The sequence below is a fragment of the Amphiura filiformis genome, chromosome 8 (assembly GCF_039555335.1).
Source record: "Amphiura filiformis chromosome 8, Afil_fr2py, whole genome shotgun sequence".
Taxonomy (NCBI): domain Eukaryota; kingdom Metazoa; phylum Echinodermata; class Ophiuroidea; order Amphilepidida; family Amphiuridae; genus Amphiura; species Amphiura filiformis.
This window is the reverse complement of record NC_092635.1, coordinates 2,103,849-2,123,914: the sequence shown is the minus strand read 5'-3', so window position 1 is coordinate 2,123,914 and position 20,066 is coordinate 2,103,849. Positions and strand designations below refer to the sequence as shown.

General features: G+C 35.1%; 1 protein-coding gene across 1 annotated transcript in view; it reads right to left on the bottom strand.

Annotated features, from left to right (window-relative positions):
* Nucleotides 1–20,066, bottom strand: part of LOC140158502 (NAD(P)H pyrophosphatase NUDT13, mitochondrial-like) — a 119,361-nt gene that overhangs the window by 77,950 nt on the left and 21,345 nt on the right. The window contains 1 exon segment of the mRNA XM_072181603.1: nucleotides 8,954–9,079. Coding sequence (XP_072037704.1) covers nucleotides 8,954–9,079 — 126 coding nt within the window.

The following is a 20,066-nucleotide window of genomic DNA, read 5'->3' as shown; positions in this document are numbered from 1 at the left end:
GTATTTTGCATTTGAATGCATTCGAATGCAACAGACCACAAAATTTTTTAATCCTTTCGAATGCAATATCTACATTTTTGTGGTATTTTTGCATTCGGATCTGACAACTAAGGACTTAGACTATTTTCAACAAAAATCTTTGCATTCGTGTTGCATTCGGTTGCATTCTAATCCAACCACAAATGATGATCACATGTTCATCACATGTTTTTTTCAAATTATGCTACAAAAGTGGCAGTTGATACTGGCAGTTATAGTCTCCACTAGCTTCCTGGTTGTATGGATGTGAGCTGCTGGTATTGTGATATTACCACAGGAAATGTTTGGTTTTTTGTGAATAAAATACATACCAAGGCTCTGGACTATATTTAGATCAATGTGCAGTTAGTATAGGAAATGGTAATTACAACAGTACTCCAAGAGGAGAATATTCATGAATCTAACAATTAAGGTAAGCTTATATAAATGGTCATTGTGGCATCAAAGTATTCTAGCCAGGTTTTGGTGGCATGATATAGCTATGGGTTAATCCTGTTGAAATTTACAGTTTTGTAATATTATGCCACATGTAATCCAGGTGTATAGTATCTGTTCTACATGTATCTCTGACGTATGCTGTACATAGAGTACATATGTAATTACATACGTATACATATAACGTAGTACAAGCAAGTAAGTGAGAATAAATTTGTACACTTTACCCGGACACTTTATAGTTCTTTGGGCCTGTGCAATATAATTATGAGCCCTGGTGGGAGGGTAAAATAGGGGGGGCAAGAAAGTTTTGGCAAGCTGAAAGAGGGGGGACGTAAGCAAGAGGGGGGCAAGCAAAAGGGGGGAGCAATTTTTGGCACACATTTATGGGGTGCCTTTTGAATAAAACGCTTGGAAACACTTAAATATGCAAATTTTCCTGCTAGCTGCACTCGCAACATGTATCTATAGACCATTAATAAGGTCTGCAAATTGGGATCCCAAAAATTTGGCATGATGTGCAAGGAGGGGCAAAGATTTTTTGGCAGGCCGAGGGGGGGGACAAGCAATTTTTGGCAGGACGAGAGGGGGGAGCAAGCAATTTTTGGAGTGCTGTTTGGAATTTTACCCCTGGGGGCTTATAATTATTGCAATCCCTTACTAATACATTTCAATTGTATTTCGATTTTGTAGATGTACGTACAGCCTCCATGTGTGATTGCCACACAGTGTGCGATTACGAGGGCTTGGAGGATCACCATACAGTGTGTGCCAATTAAACCTCCCACATGCGGCAGACAATTGCCACTCAGTGTGCTGGAATCCTTAAGGGCTTGGTGTGTGGCTAACCTCCAACATCGGATCGCCACACAGAATTTCCACATACCAAGACATAGCCCTATGTATAATCTTCCATACTCAATTGTTAATTGTATTTATCATAAATGTGAAAATCATATGTAAATGAATTGAATTGCAAATGGGATTAATGGGTGGCTCCATTTGAAATCTACACCTTGTGTGGGAGATCATGGTATATGTCTCTTCCATAGGGGATTTATGGATTTCAACTGGAATCACCCTTTGCAAAAATGTACTTTTATTTCATAATTTTATATGAAGTAAAATAGATAAGAGAATACATGTAGGATCAACAAATATAGTAGATCTTGAGTGTCTTAAAAGCAGGCTTGGGTGATTGTTAAAAATAACAGATATTGATTAATTTTTAATTATTTTTGATTAATCAAAATATCACCCAAACCTGCTTTAAAGCATCAAGCAAACATGCTTGATGCAAAAATGCATGAAACAAGGTAAGCTTTTTCTCAATCTTCCTACATAGGCCTATGCATAAAACGTTAGTTTCCATCATTTCCATGAATGCAACAGGAGACTGAATGCAATTATTGTGGTATTAGCATTTGCTCCGAATGCATTCCGAATGCAATTATTGTGGTATTAACATTTGTTCCGAATGCATTCCGAATGCATTCGATGAATGCATTCCGAATGCATTCCGAATGCATTCAGAGCTCATTTAAATATTTCGTGCATATTGAGGGCAACTCAATGCTATTTTGCATTCGGAATGCATTCGACAACAAAAGCTAAGCATGGTGACCTTATGGTTGTGGTTATATAGGTTGTGGTTGTTAGGATTCATAATGCATTCTACCACAATGCTGCCGAATGCATTAAGAATGCAACAGGAATGCATTCAAGTTTGGTAAGGGCCTGCAGAGGAGATTTTAAATGTTATCTGTGGCATGCCGTCAGTTTCAAAAGAACAGTGTATAATCATTATTATGTTTTCAGGGTTATTAGGAGTTAAGAAAACCTAATAATGATAATATTGATGGCTTATTTAGCATGATATACATAACATATCGGATTTGTCATACAAATATCGAACTCGCCGTTGGCTCGTCCGATATTTTTATGACTCATCCGATATATTATGGTATCATGCTCAGCCATCCAATATTATATCAATATAGTACAGCTACAAAATTCCATCAAAATAAAGCTGTCTGAAATGTGTGATTTTGGCATTCCCAGACATGCGACACATCACAGTTATCCAAGACATCTACATGTTACAACCTGCGTGCCCGGTGGATTCAGTTAGTATTTAAAGGTAGGACGTTATTTTGACCGTTCCAGGATTTGAAAATGATCCCCTATTTCACGAGGAATTGAGGACATTTACAGCAATTTTACCCCCTATTTAGCGCAAAATCAAGGAAAATTTGCCCCCAAATACCTCCCCTATTTTTATCATTTTGAGGACGCATTTTCATTTCACCCCCTTATCACGAGGAATCAAGGACATTTTTCCGAGATAAATACCCCTATTTTTACCATTTCAAGGACGCTTTTGAATTTCCCCCTATTTCAAATGAAATGAGGACAATTTTTTTCGGAAAAAATACCCTATCAATTTTCGTGTGGAACTAGTTAAAAACAAACAGAAAAAATACAAAAAACAAAAACTGTAGCGATAAAACAAGGATGAAAGTCCTAGAAATACACCCTAATTTTCATTTCAAGGACAATTTTGCTCCAAAACACCCCTAAATTGGACAATCGCAAACAATTTTGTCCTCGAAAATTCCGCGGACATTTCTTGAAAGTACCCCTAATTGGAACCATCATGCGTACACATTGTCAGTGAAGACTGAACCCACTGGGCCTGCATGAATGGCATAGGTACTAAGCTAAGACACAAATTTTTCATCTGGAAACAAATGCTGGTTTCATACTTTCTGCCACTTGCCACTGAGCGGCGTGGTCCTTCATCATGCCGCTTGCACTGCAGGTGGAGTCGCACACCGCTGAGTGGCAGCGGCACCGGCATGACTCTGAAAGCTACTTTTGCCGCTCACTCCAAAATCGTATTTTGTTCTCATACGTCAGAGCGGCACCGTTCCAAGTTGACTTGAATTTAACTCCCAGAGATGCTGCTGCTTGGGCAAAGCGATGGAGTGATTGATATATCGGCTTGCCGCTGATCACCGCTAGCGTTTCTGGTACGACTGTGCAATGAAGCAAAATCATTTTCAGAGCGGCAAAGCTGCAAGCAGCAGGAAAGTATGACACCAGCATTGGTACCAGACATGATGTGCTCCCTGAGGGAGTGTTTTGATTCTAATGTCCACAATGATCAGTGCTTTGTAGCTTCTGTAAAAAATGTTATACTAGTACAGTGGAAACTCTTTAATACGAAATTTGTGGGGCCACAAAATTTAGTTTGTCTTATTAGGATTTTGTCTTATCCATCACATATTACATAGGGATTCAGTGTCAGGGACCTGAAAATCAAGCTTGTCTTATCAGAGTTTCCTCTGTAGTAGGAAATGATATGGATTGAATGAATGAATGAATGTCTGAATGAATGAATGAATGAATGAATAAATGAATGAATGAATAAACGAACAAACTAACAAATGAAAATTGAACTGTCAGTGTCAAAAGCACAGAACATATTCCACCAAATATTTACTGATAACTGTAGGTTCTTCTTCTTCCTTCATGTAATTTTACACGAAATTAGGGTTAGGGTTATAGTTAAGGTTAGGGTTAGTTTAGGGTTAGGATTAGGGTTAGGATTAGGGTTAGGGTTAGGATTAGGGTTATGATTAGGATTAGGCTTAGGGTTAGGATTAGGGTTAGGGTTATGATTAGTTTACACGAAATAATTACATGAAGGATCGACCTAACTGTAAAACAATGCCTAACATTAACAAATAATAACAGCTTAAGTCAGATAATGATATTGACCATATTCGATTTTGAGTTTTGCTGAAAACAATTTATTCATTTATGAGGTATGAACATTGCTCGAGTAACTTGAAACAAACAAAAGATACTTGTTTTGGTTATATCTATATGTTGAAATTGATATCCAACACATGCATGATTGCTTATTAGAACAGAGAAAATGTGAATGAGACTCTTTCACTGCTCTCATGTAGTCAATGACCGCTGGTCATATGTACGACATATACATAAGTTGATCATTCAATTACTGTTTCTTGCCTGCTTTCTTGATCCATATAGATAACCCAATTCCCGATATTCATATCAACTGTTAAACTTATATGCCTTTTCGTAGAAATTAATGGGACGGAAACATTGGCTAGGTCCGGGGCTAGGTTTGCTGTCCTTACATCATTATCTGACCCAATTATTTTCATCAAAATAACCATGCTGTTTGCCACTTTTTCATGTCAAAGGTAATCTTGACATCAGGAACAGAAACCTATTTAGGTTACATTGATGAAATGATAGGCAATTTCTTTTCCTTTAATTTTTTTGTACTAAGGCCATAATTTAGCATGTAGGCCTATATTCCATTGTATTATAATTCTGTTTCTTATTTATATATAATGTATATTTGTTGTTTTTGAACGCACCGCTGGTTAGGCGTGTGCCACTGATACAAAAGTGTATGTTCCAATAAATAAATAAATAAATAAATAAATATATAATATGCCAAAGGGTTATTCAAATTGAATAACCCAAGCTCAGATTCTTTCCAAAAATAGTCGGTCTGGATTTTTTTTCTGGAGGTTAAAATTACTAATATCTAAAAATAAGTTAATATTTTGCAAAACATTTGATGACCTTTTTGGCAAACATTTTGAAAATGTTCTGATTTAAAAAAACACACAGTCAAAATCAATAAATTTTGGCCCTAAAACGCATGATTTTACGATTTTAGCAAAAAGTAAAAAAAATCCTCCCAAAACACAAAATCTGGGTAGGGTGGGCCTGCACGATAGTGGTTTTTTTCTTCGCATGATGTAGGTATTAAACGCAAAAAAATTTAACAAAATATGGGATTCTTTACCAGAAAACCTGCCAGAGAACAGAAAATAAAAATTGCACTCAGTCAATGTGTTACTAATAGTACAGCTGCTAAACTCTCAAACTGGAAGCCATTGTGCAAAGCATGAGGGTTTTCCACAAAGTACAGGGAACTGTAACTGCAACTGAAAATTATCCAATCCTCTTAAAAGATATACCAAATTATTTGTCTCAAGGATTTCAAAAATGTATACTGTATATCTGGAAATTTTCACAGGGGGAAAATTAAGGTGTTTTTAACCCTAATGCCCCAGCTGCTTTTTGGTGAGGAGGAAGGAAAGAAGGAAGAAAGAACGAAGAAGAAGAGAAAACTTTTTTTCTCGGGTGCGGTTTTGAACCACTGATCCCTCGGGTGCCAGACACATGCACAGGCCTACCACTATACAGTAGTTTGTGCTATCTATGGCCTATTGTTATGAAGTTATACTACAATAAACATTTTTGGTTGTATGACCTTCCATGACCTCTAGTGGTCCCCATAGGTCACATCCCAAATGGCTCCACATCTTAAAATAAACTTTGGACCTTGCACTTCAGGAGTGGAAACCTGAGACCATAATACCTAGGTATTATGGTCTCAGGTGGAAACCCCCATACCCAATATCACAAAGCGCAAGATGCTTCAATTTAACAACCCTACTATAACCTGAAGGGGATGTCAATATAACATCAATCAACCTACAGCAGCATACCAATGACATCTTGCGAATGTTTCTAAAGTGATATGTAAATGTTGTTGACCACTAAAAATGTAAGTGTTATTGACCGCTTTAAAAAATATCTTGAGGCAAATAAGATATCCATGTAATAGTTAATGTGATATTGAAAGTAGGCTAGAATTATTTTAAGTAGATGGGTTAAAACCCCTCAACTTTCTACCTCAGGTATTTCAGTGATGTAAGGCAAGGCCTTTTCCATATTTCAGTGATAAATCAAGGCTCATGGTTAGTCATTTTTCCATATTTCAGTGATGTAATCAAGGTTCATTTTCCTTTTTCCATATGCAGTTTGCTGTAGTACAGCAAAAAATCTAACAGTTGTAAATAACAATTTACTTGCTGCATGTGCCAGCCAATGCATTATTTTGTCTGTGCCTGCAGCTGGTTGGATGGACATGCAAACTGTGATTTTGACGCATACATTTTGAGTTATTATCAGTGTATCACACAAAATGTATCAATACAAATAAATCAATTTAAGGTGAACACTGCTGGGAGTCGCCATATTGCGCCACTCAGCTTGTAGAACAGAAATATGGAAAAAACCTTGTTGCATGTGTGAGAGATCACCATACATTTTCTAACTATTGTTTTGCAAACATTTTGAAAGAATCTCATATACCCGTGCTATAGAAATTTTGAAGTGATTAAAAAAAATATATCTTTGTGTGTACTTTGTGGTAGCGGATCACTCATCATTGCTCAATGATCTGGTTATGACACTGCCATGGTCATCGCTTAATTTATATTAATAAATTCTGTGTGATTGACTGATAAAGGAGGGTAGTTAATTTTTGGCGATGGGTTCATAAATCGTATATTTGAATCATCTGTCCAACAACATGTAAATATAATGGGCCATGATGGGCTGACCTCATTACTGCAACCCATCTTGGAAATACTAATAGCCAGCAAAGTTTTCTAAAACTTATTTTCCATGATATGTGTCCTTTCTGACATTTTAATTGACCATTGTGAATGAATCATTCAAATTCAAGCATACCTGCAACTCATCTCCAGCAACTCTCCAGCAGTATTGGGAAGCACATCTGCTATCTACTGAAGATAGCAATACACAGCCAATGAGCATGATCACTTGATATTAGGCTCAAAAGAAGATTTGTGTTTATTTTTACTCATTATCTTATAAATAAACTGTATTTCCACAATTCTGTCTTTTTTTATGAAAGGTTTCATAAAATTTGACTTGTGACGTAATTACCAAAAGCATTTTTTCTTGCAAAATATAAAATAAAACTAACCAACTTGCCTGGTTAAACTCTAGGTTATTGAAAATCCTTACACATGGTTGCAGAAAGCCTGCAATATCAGTCTGGGGAGATGTCATGCAGAGTCCATGCCACCAAACAGCCTCATTTATTTTATAGTATATGCCCTATCAATTTTAAAGCAATTAAACATTTTCCAGTCAATGCTAAAATTTCCATGCTATCTTGTGTAAAGCGTAATTTACATGGGGACTTTACCCTTGCCTACATAATAACCATAAATTTGATTTTGATGGATGACTTGCCCTGGCGATGCAATTTACATGGGGACATTTGTTTCCAGCAATATGATCTGAATCAACTATATCTGGGGCCCCCTATGTGACCTATAAAACCATAACCAGGTAAAAACATAACAAAAGTGTGCATATGTCATCAACATACCAGAGAAAACTCTCTGGAGAGTGTATACTGTCCTGAAAAAATAGCCCCGGTTCTATTTTGAGGAGACTATGAAAGGTCAGAGGTCCAGGAGCATTGCCTGGCAAAATTACCAATATACACGGGGACTTTCCCTTGCTGGAAATAAATTTCCAGCAATAGAGTCTCCATGTAAATTACGCTTAAGTAAGCTTACCACAGTCTTGGTCTTGATGCTTCCGACTCTCCCAAGCTAGCCCATTAGGTCTATTTTATTGTACGTGATAGTGTGGTTTTGCTTTAATTTTTTGATGGTTTTCATTTTATAAACCAAACTATGAAATTAGATACATATTTTTGGAATTGATTTGGGCAATCCAGAAAAAAATTAATTGGCACATTTGCACTAAACAATTGAATACCTGAGTGGAAGAAGGGCCCAACTCCACCAAAACTGTTTTTGAGATATTAAGAAAAAATTTAATATTTGGAAAAGTTTTATAGGCAGAACGTTTTCATCTTCAGGGGACCTTTAATACATGAACATACAATATTACATAGATTCGAAATTATATATGATGTTTCCATGGCAATGGTACAGATCTTAATAGTGGCTGGAGTTGGGCCCTTCTTCCACTAATATAATGCAAGTGCCAGTTTCGTAAGCAATAGCTACAGAAAGTTGGTAATTATCCATTAATTGCACAAGTAGAAGCATGTAATATGTTAGCACGAAAGTTTATTGCAGTGAAAAGCAGATTTCATGGATGAACAAAATTCCTCTTTAACCCATATTTATGGAAGAAGGGCCCAACTCCATGGAGTTGGGCCCTTCTTCCATGAAAACCATGATTAAGTGTACATGGAAGACTATTTAGAGAGTGGATTGTGGCTCATCTTTCACACACAAGGAAGAACAATCTGCTGGCAATAAAATGCTGAGTCTAACTCATTTTTGTAAAAAATTGGAGTTGGGCCCTTCTTCCACTCAGGTATTCAATTGAAATATATGAACTATCAAAATTGAAGGGGTGAGTGAAACATGCATGCAATATATGTGAAATACAGACTGCTCTCAATATCTCACCCTTCCCCGCTCCCCATCTTTCAATGTTGGAGGGTCTCACAGGCATGTTGACAACATGATTTGGTCCAACATTGAATAGGGAGCGGGCTGAGACATACCAAAATACAGGCAAAGTGTGCCAACCTGTTTTTCACAATTGTAGTTATACTTACAATAGGAAAACTTGTCTCTGAACACCTTGGACATTCTCGTTTACTACCAGCTGCATTTGGTTGTGCCCTAGCACTACAATTGGAACAATATTTGTGTTTGCTATGCCACTGAAGATATGCATGACCCTGCACAAAAAAGAAAAAGAAATAAATAAAGTGAAAAGAGAGCTTGTTTTAGTGACTTTTATCAAAGCATAAATACTCCTATCTATCCTACCATGGTTACAAAATGTGAAAATTTGAGTCTTTGTCCCTAATTAAAGGCACATTTACCCTGCCCCCAGGTGTTAGAAACAACAATCTGGATAGCTCTGGATTAAATGAAACTCTCCTCCATTGTTTGGATTGTCAGGGGAAAAACTGGCAAAGTGCAAGGTGTGATCTCCCATATATAATTCATTGCATTTGTTAAATACATAACAGCTAGCATAAAGCATCTGGAGGAAGCTACCCCACAGATCAAGCATATTGACTTTTGTCTGTAACTATAAAGGTTTGTTGTATGAAACGCCTGCACTATTTGCTATCCATTTTAGATTGACCACATAATAGCCACTATAATATATCATGTTCAGGACAATTTGCAAGCACAGAAAATTACTTTTCATGCAGAATTACATGTGTTGGATATACAGAGTGTCCCAGGATGATCTATACCAAGTTTGAAAAAATATTAAAAATGTATTGGTAACAGTGTATCTAATTTTAATAAGTTCAATATAATGGCACATATGTTTCCTACTTATTTTGTGACTTTCATGGAAATTGCTTGATTCGTTTTGGCATGACATTGATATTACTGAAAATGGACGAAAACTACATTTATGTAATTTACAGCACAAAGGCATCATAACACATGAATACACTCAAATCTCTCAACTTTATGCAAGGACTGATCGTTTCAAAAACAGCGCTATTCCATACTTTATCAATTTATTGAATAACTAAATGCCCTGAACTGTTTTGCATTTTCTAACTTTTTAAATATATGGTAATAATGAGGCAATTTTAGCCTTTTAATGGTGTGTATTTATAATGTTTTTGAATGATGTCTTGAATAAGTGCAATATTTTATTTTCTATCAACAGCGGTAGCTGTATTTTTCCTTGTTAATATTGATACTGTATTTTTAATGTTTAATTGTTTTTAATATTGTAAACCACTTGTAATTTGGCCTGAGGGCCACGATTTGTGTGTGAATAAAATATACTATACTATACTATACTTTATTACCATTGTCCAGCCGTAGTGTGCAATATATTGGCGAAATCCTACATTCTTTTATAGGAAATACACCAAATTTGGCACAGATGTAGAGCTTACAACGCTGAATAGTTCTTGATATGGGATTAAGTGAAACAACTTCAGAAATTTAGATTAAAACACACAATTTTTATGTAATATTTACCACAATTTTAACACAAAAATGTCATTATTACAGAGAATATAACTTCCTCAAGGATCCTCCCCAGTAATTTTGATCTTCTCCTTTAAGAAGCTGCGGGCTTGCAAATATACTGTGGACATAAATAAATGCTTCAACACCATGGACAAACATAATCAATATTCTTTTTTACAAATAAGCTTGTTTCATTTCCAGAAAATCAAAATTTTTATATAATATATCATGAAAAATGATTGACAATTAACACAAGGTCAATGCGGTAAAGATGAGAATGAACACTAAAAACAATAAACATGTTTAATACAGCAAGAGAGAGAGAGAGAATAGTGATGCGATGAAAATAAGTTGGCTTCCCACACGTGTTTCACAATAATGTTTTTGAATGCATATTGAGTGTATTTCTGGTATGGTGTATTGCGGAACAGACCTTTTCAGCGTAAATGTCTATGATGTGCAGATTGACACCAATTTAACATTATATTGCATACAATACATAAATCATAGATATCATAATCACACACTCTGTGTTACTGATCATGCTGGCTTATCCACTGGATGACCTGATTTTTGTTCTTAATTTGCTCACTGCCTGTACAGATAGCCTGGTGACACTCACTGGTGGCTTCGCTGCAGCTGGATTCTAGGTTTGCCAGACTTCAACGTCTGCAAAACTGGTCTGCTAAACTTATCTTTCACACCACCACACTCACAACCTTTCTCCAACAACTTCATTGGCTGCCAGTCAAGGATTGGGTAGATTTTAGGATCTTACTGTATTTGTTGAAGGCCATTAGTGGTATGCCTGACTTTGTACTTTCCTGCCCGTGGGAGATTGCGCTCATCCACCAACGTCACTCACCTTGAAGTACTTAAGTACTTTAGGGATTAGCACAATTCCATTCATAGACAATATATTATGCATCTCCGGTCTAAGTAATGTCTCATTTATACAGAGGTCAAGCAAGATGTCAAAATTGCATGTTTTCTATACTTCTGCAGGTATTCCATCAAGTCCTTATATAGCACCATGCATCTCTTCTTTGCTTGTTGGAGGACAATGTTCATGTTTTTTCCACTTATTCTGTGCTATGATATAATATTGTATTTTATAATGTATCTATAATGTCATTGTACTTTTTATCTCAATTATGTTATAATATTGTATTTTATAATGTTTCTATAATGTTATTGTACTTTTTATCTCGATGTATTTTTTAAAACTTTATGCATACTGAGGTCCCTTATGTCCATCCTCATGAATTAAAACTTGGCAAATATCTTGTTGCATCGATGGCATCCATCTTCCATAATTCATGCGGACTAAATAAGTCATAAAAACAATACCCAAGGTAATGGAATGCTGCTCAAAAGTTTTGTGATAAATGGAGGAAGAACATATTAATATATCTATAAAGAAAGAAGTTTGTTATTTGATATATCTTATTTTTACTTTTCTTTTGCAATGAAATGTCTCAACTGTGCGGTCTTGCATTAGGTTGTTTAGATCTTGAGTTGTTGACCCTGTGTCTTGGATTAGCCTTTGGCTGAGTTGAATTTTGGTTTTGGAGGTATTTATTTGAAGACCAATCTGCAGCATGTTTAACTCTGAAGAGTAAGTCTTGAGCTTGAACGATGTCATCAGCAAAGTCATGATCTATAACATAATGCACTTTTTTTGGGAGCAAGACCACAGACAAGCTAATATTGCCAGACTTCAACGTCTGCAAAACTGGTCTGCTAAACTTATCTTTCACACCACCACACTCACAACCTTTCTCCAACAACTTCATTGGCTGCCAGTCAAGGATTGGGTAGATTTTAGGATCTTACTGTATTTGTTGAAGGCCATTAGTGGTATGCCTGACTTTGTACTTTCCTGCCCGTGGGAGATTGCGCTCATCCACCAACGTCACTCACCTTGAAGTACTTAAGTACTTTAGGGATTAGCACAATTCCATTCATAGACAATATATTATGCATCTCCGGTCTAAGTAATGTCTCATTTATACAGAGGTCAAGCAAGATGTCAAAATTGCATGTTTTCTATACTTCTGCAGGTATTCCATCAAGTCCTTATATAGCACCATGCATCTCTTCTTTGCTTGTTGGAGGACAATGTTCATGTTTTTTCCACTTATTCTGTGCTATGATATAATATTGTATTTTATAATGTATCTATAATGTCATTGTACTTTTTATCTCAATTATGTTATAATATTGTATTTTATAATGTTTCTATAATGTTATTGTACTTTTTATCTCGATGTATTTTTTTAAACTTTATGCTGGCACACTGTATATCTTCCTGTGCTTTTTATTTGATGTACAGTGCATAAAAACTTCAGTCTTATGCGTTTTATAAATGAAATTTATGTTTTATGTTTATGTTTAAGTCCTGCTGCTTTCCCATTTGGCATTTTCCAAGTTAAAATGAGCATTTTGAAGTCAATTCTCCCACGAATAGGTAGCCAGTGAAGCTCTTTTAATATAGTTATGTGATCAAATTTTCTTGTCTTTGTAAGAATACGAGCAGCAGCATTTTGTGCGAGTTTGCGAAGTAAGCCATCAATGATGCCAGTTACATTTGTAGAAGAGAATTTCCATTATGTATATTATGTATCTAGTAGCAGAAAGTCAAATTCATTCAGTCATTTCACTTGATCATATCGCAATTGCGTCTGTAACTTTGCTGACTTTTTTGACTTGTATGTACTTTATTTGCAAGCCAAAACAGCAAACCCCGTCACTGCACTTTGCTGATGCGGATATCATCTCAGTCCTTTGCTGCTCACATACATATATACATCTTATAGTTTATACACAGCACATTAGGAGCTTGATCAACAATGTTAGAAGAGAATGTGTACTTTGTCATGTTTTTATAATGCTTATTTATATATGGACGAAAAAGCAAACCTTTCTGGTGGTTGTGCCATCCACCCAGCAATTTTTGTTTTTAGTGCATGTTAAAAAATGCAATTTTCCTGATATAAACCTGTTGCATACTTGCACTATGTAGTATGTATACACTATCATGAACTGACACATAGACAGGTCTAGTCTTTTGATTTATTGTAATTTTTGAAGTAGGAGTTTTTTACATTCAAAGAATTAATATAGGAGCTGGAAGGGATATAAAGATAAAAGAAAATATCAAAAATTTGTCTCACAAATCATATAGGCCCTAGGTCCTACATGTATATTTTATCAAAAACACAACTTCCTTCAACATTTAAGAAAGTCAACATGTTTAACACATTATACCACTTGTATCTGTTAAATTCTATTCAGTAGCTGTATTTTTTTAATCATGTTGAAGAAAACTAATACCACACATATCTTCTGAAACTTCGTAGTATTACTTCATATATGTATACATTAATTTCTCTTTATTTTAGTAAACCATCCAAATTATATTACCGCCTTAGGTTTATAGGCAAAAAAAAGTGTTTCTTTCGAAATCTTTCAAATGTATAAAGTTCCGCTCAAGTTTCAAATTATATATTATTCAACTCAAACAATTGAACATTTAACTGTGCCTATAAATAATATCTGCATTAACAGTTCAAAATTGTAGTTCATAAAAATTAAGGCTGCAAGGCCGGCAGGTCCGAGGCCAATGACTTCTATACGATGACTACACACTCCAAGTGGGACCCCAATATAGGGGTCCGCAGGGCTAGAAACGCTGGTAAAACGTAAAGCCCTAATGCAATTCCTTGCCTCTGGAGCTGTTAAACAATTCCCACTCAAAAACAGCAATTAACTTGATTATATCCTATTGTTGGCCGATACTAATCATATACATGTATCTAACAAACATGTATCATTCCCATTGGCTATTTTAAGATGACAAATTTGTTTTTTCTATATAATATGTCCTTGAACACAATATCTTTACACATAATGCAGAAGATTGAGTAGGAGCTCTTCCTGCCATTTCTTGTTGACAAGTTTTCATACCTGCCTTGGAGGTGATTTTAATACAATGACAATGTAACCATATCTATTTATTTGGCAGAAAAGCAACTAAATCATATTACCATACTGACGCGAGTATAGTCCCACCCCGTTTTTGGGTGAACATTTTTCAAAATTGGGGGGTGGGACTGTACTCAAATTTAAAAAAAAAATTGGTTTTTTTTCTTAAATTTTTTATTTTTCCGGTTTTGTAGTGTCCCTGGACCTAGACCTAAATGCTAGGATCATTCATGGTTGACCTAAAAAAATTAACAAAAAACAATTTGCACGGTGTAAAAATTCAAATTTTTTTTTTTTTTTTTTTTTTTTTTAATTTTTCAAAATTGGGGTGGGACTATACTCGAATTTTAAAAATTTTTTTTTTTTTTTTTTTCTTAAGTTTTTAACATCAAAAAAAAATTTTGATATTTTTGGTATGATTTATTTTTTAATAACGAAAAAAAATTTGCACAGTGTAAAATTCAATTTTTTTTTTTTTTTTTTTGAAATTTTTTCAAAATTTGGGGGTGGGACTTTACTCGAAGGTGGGACTATACTCGCGTCAGTACGGTACTTTATTTTTAAGCAAATCCAAATCATTTTCAGTACTGGTACCTTTTGTACTCATTCCACTAGGGCATGTCATTGACAGCCAAATTTTCCGCTAAGTGTCCAAAATGCCATTTCCATATGTCCCTTGTAGTTACACTGCACAGACTTGTTTCATCCATTAGCAGTAACGCCAGAAGGTGAATGAAAATGAAGGTGAATTTTGCTATTTGATGGGCTTGTGCGTCCAAACCAGGTAAAATTGGTTAATTTTATCCTATTTTAGCCCAAAACAGTGTTTTTTGGGCTAAAAGGAAGATTCACAGGGCAATTGCTTTATTGTTTCTTCTATCATTGTCTATTAGGATTTTTAGAGGGGATTCTCCTCCATTGGAAAAATGTAGGGGATATGTCCCCCCTGCTTCTGCCACCTTATGGTTTACACTTCTCTTTTGCCTTGCATAATTATGTTATTTCTTGTTGGTAATACATAAAACAAACAAATAAACTAAACTAAAATAATTACAAATTTGTTCTGATGTAAGGGGTATGGGAGTTTGAAGACATGACAAAATAATGTTGTCCCTAAAATTAATCCTACAAATATAAATGGTTTACTACAGTGCCATTGTTGAAGAAAAGAAATTCAGATGCATACAATAAATACTCCTTTGCTAACATTTCTTTATACACTCTTTGATAAATTAAGAACCAATCAGAACTAACATTAGTTCGTTTTTCTTGCATGTTGATGCATTTATATTTGCTCGCATATCCAACATTTTTAGTGACAATTTTGTAATAAAAATAGCAAATATCACAGTGTTTTTTTTTCTTCTGTATGAAATAGGTTAATAACTGAGAATAATTTAAAATAATTCAACTTCAAGTACAACACAACTTGTTTATTTTGCTTGCCGGGAGTGCTTTCAAAGAACTTCCTTGTTGTTAGTAGCCAAAGTTGATAACTTTGGTGTTAACTTATAAATAAGACAAGTTTTTTATTCACTCCTATAAATCGCTGAACTCTCTACCTCAACCAAATGCTCAAGATTGTAATACTGTAAAAGTAGAAATTTTCAGCGAGGTAAAAAATAAAAACTCGCTAAAATAACCTTTTGTATTAGGTTTCTATTGTATCAATATCAAAACCGCGAAATTTAATTCTCGCGCAATTGACAAAATCTTCAAAATCGCGAATATTGACTTTTACAGTACAAGAATCTATAATAAATTACTGAGTTTTTCGAATTGGTAAGGCTAAAAACTTCTACGTTTTACATTATTTCGAAAACGGATTTTTGCGCTATGAGAGTAAAGTTGTCCCCACCCCAATAAAATGTCCAATTTTGTTTTTGTTTACGTTAAGGGTGTCAAATTATGTTAATTAGTTTCAAAGGCAGGGCAAAGGCAGTGGCAGCGCACTTGCATGCTACAACTTTTCAAGCCAACACAATACACTAATGTTGACATAGCCTGAGGGGAATTAGGCCTTCTATCCTGTCATCGGTGTGAGGATATTATGCCTGTAGTCTCAACTATTACATGACACAGTAGAAGCAACTATTACATGACACAGTAGAAACTCAATTAACATCTATTGTTTATTCAACTAATTGATCAACATTAGCATGTATTCTGTGTTCTTATGGAGAACCTATAGTTAAAGTGAAACTTTTGAAGGACAAATTAATCAGGGTTGCCAAACCACACCATCTATATAAATAAAAGGAAGTCGCTAAATCTTGTGCGCGAATAGACTCAGAGATGATTTCACTTTCAGCTCTGATTTATTCGATACATTGATCGGGTACATATTGCCATTAAACCATCTGAGGTTCATTTTTGCAAAAATTGATGGTAACTAAGAGAATAACATAAAAAACTGTCGTGTTGCTATGCAAAATCGCATGCAGTGGCATTGTGGGTAATAAGGACAGTGTGAACCGCGTAATAATATTTCCATTAAAAGACCATACGCAGAGCAACATTGCCCTGTTTTCTGCCAACTGCGAGGTGGCCAAGAAATGATTCAGGCTATCTAGATGCACAACATCGCGTACTTTAAGAATGATCTTACGAGCTTTTAAGCCCCTCGCACCCCATTTTCCGCCACTGCACCGGTTGGCAGCCAAGAGATTAAGGCTACGTCGCGTGAATTTTATTATTTATTCTAGGCCTATGAATCGTCGTTTAGTTTTAGCCAAATTCATACGGAAGATTGAGGAATATACCGGGAACGCATTGTACTTTATTTGGTTGAAAACTGTCAAGACCAATAATTGACCTCAAAATCAGTGAAAATATGGTTAAAACCGGTTTTTTTCCCGGATTTTTGTTGTCAAAACTCAGTGGTAGCGCGTACCGTAACTAACTGGCAGCAGCGCGTTGGCGTTAATACGTCGGCGTACTGAGCAATGTGACGCGCACGTACGGGGTGCATAATAATGCACAGACCAACTTTCCGTGCCAGAGAAATAGAAAAGAAAAGAAAGGAAGACAAAACTGAAAAGGTAGGCCTATGGATGGGTCGGGTTGTGGATTATATGCATGGTACTGGATTCGATTAAGAGATTACCCGCCAAGATGATAAAAAATCGTGAGGATACGAGAGGAAAGATAAATAAATAAATAAATAACTCATGTAAAAAAACTAAAATAATGAGAATAGAATTAAATAGGCCTAGATAAAATTCAAACGGGAAATCACAAGCTAAGCAGGAAATATGAAAAATGGGAATAAAACATAAAAAAAAAGCCAAAACTAAAAGGAGAAATGTAAGAAATGGTAGATTTATAAAATAATGCATGGAAACGGGGCTCAATAAATGAATAACATGGAAACGGAAATCACAAGCTAAGCAGCATGGGAACAAAATAGACCTATGCAAAAGAAACTGAAGAGAAAGAAAGGAGATAAATGAATTTTAAAAAAAAAGAAAAAAGAAGAAGACAAAAAAGGTACGGGTAGGCCTATTATACGGGTTATGGTTACAGTAACTAAATGAAACGGGAGCAAACTATTAAGAGGGAAAGAAAGAAACTAATCAGGAAAATTAAGGGAAAAAAAAGAAGTTAAAATTAGAAACTAATCAGGAAAAATAAGAAACATAAATAACAACTGAAGGAAACGGGAAATCACAAGCTAAGCAGCTAATAAAAATGAAGCTATAAAGGAAACGATAAGAAAGGATAGATTTAGAAAATAATGGGAATGGGGTTAGGCCTAGATAGATAAATAACATGGAAACGGAAAATCACAAGCTAAATAGCATTTTGTTTTAATGGAAACAAACTAGGCCCGTGCAGAAGAAACTGAAAAGAAAATGGAAATGCAAGAAGGGACAGGTTTAGAAAAATAAAATTTAACTTTCAATGATTCTACCTTTTCAGTAATTCCTCCTGTTTTAGTGATCGCTCCCATTTACTCATCTAGCGGGTCCCGCTAGTATATATATAAAATAGAGTGTAAGGAAATGTGAATAAAATTGTTTCAGCTGCACAGTGGTGTAGCCAGGACTTTTTCAGAGAGAGAGAGAGAGAGAGGGGGGGGGGGGTGAGGTAAATTTCATGGGGGGGGGGATTGTCACAAATGGGCTAAAGAGTACGACAAATTTATCCAAAATGGGTTAACAAATAAAAAGTACAACAAATGCATAGAAATCTAAAATATCAGATCAGCCAGCAGGCCACAGCGGGCCAAGAGGGATGTGAATAAAATTGTGTTCATCTGCTCAGGGATGTTGCCAGGACTTTTGCAGGAGGCGGGGGCAGAAGGTACATTTCAAGGTGGGGGACAAACTTGGATGAAAATGATAAAAAATGAGCTAAAAGGTACAACAAATTTGTCCAAAATGGGCTAAAAAGTACTGTAGAAACAAATGCATAAAAATCTTAAATATCAGAGCGACCAGCATCCCACAGGGGCAAGACATAATCTAATTGCAATTTCAAGCCATTGATTTCTTTGGAAAAGATACTAAATATTATACTTCTAAGTTCTAAATGATCATCTCCTCTCATACCATTAATCACATTAAATAAAACATTTACATGTACACAAAATGTACAAAATTTACCAACCGCGAAAGACCCTGACCGCGAAAGACGGGTGACCGCTAGTACATTATATTGTTAACATCATGTTTTTCTCCACATGTTTTCAAACAAAAATTTGATAATTATTCCATGCATAATTTGAATTTCAAGATTCGTACATGAATATCAAATAGGAACATGAGTACAAAGACCATCAAAAGGATATTATGTGATGGGACTGAGCGCAATAAGTCAAATGTTATGAAAATTAATTTTGATACAAACTAGTTAGCAATAAGCATATTCATTTCATATACATTCAATTATTCTACAATCATGAAAGCTGTCAAATAAAGTTTGATGCATTTTCAGCAAAATGTAAATTTGCTATAGTATCTATCAAAAACATATGTTACAAATGTAAAAGCACCACCAAAAATGAAAAATATACTTTGTGTTGTCATCCTTTTTCAAACTTGGTCCCATTTACGAAAACTCTTACTTGTATTGAAATAAATTATGCCATTCTTATTTTCACCCTATATATAATGTGGTTTTTATTCTTTGAAGTATATAGTTTGTTCTAAATTAATATTGTGAATGTCACATATTATCTCCAAAATTGTGTGATCTCTTCATGCGTCAACACCAAAAGTGAAGTACCGTACTGACGCGAGTATAGTCCCACCTTCGAGTAAAGTCCCACCCCCAAATTTTCGAAAAATTTCAGAAATTAAAAAAAAAAAAAAATTTTTGTTATTTATTTTTTTAGGCTTTGGAGTGTCCAAGGACCTAGACCTAAATGCTAGGATCATTCATGGTGGACCTAAAAAAAACCAACTTTGTATTTATGTCATACTCTACAATGTATTAATGATTTCAAAATGCATTCAAATTCAATGCATTTTGAAATCATTAATAGACTATGACATGAATACAAATTATCAATTTTCATATTAAAAATACAAAACATCTTGAATTTTTTTAATTTTTTTTTTTTTTTTTTTTTTTTTAGGTCCACCATGAATGATCCTAGCATTTAGGTCTAGGTCCTGGGACACTCCAAAGCCGAAAAAATAAATAACTCGCGTCAGTACGGTACATGCAAATGCTAAAATTTCATGGTTCTTCTGATTTTCAAACTTTGGGGGCAAACCATGA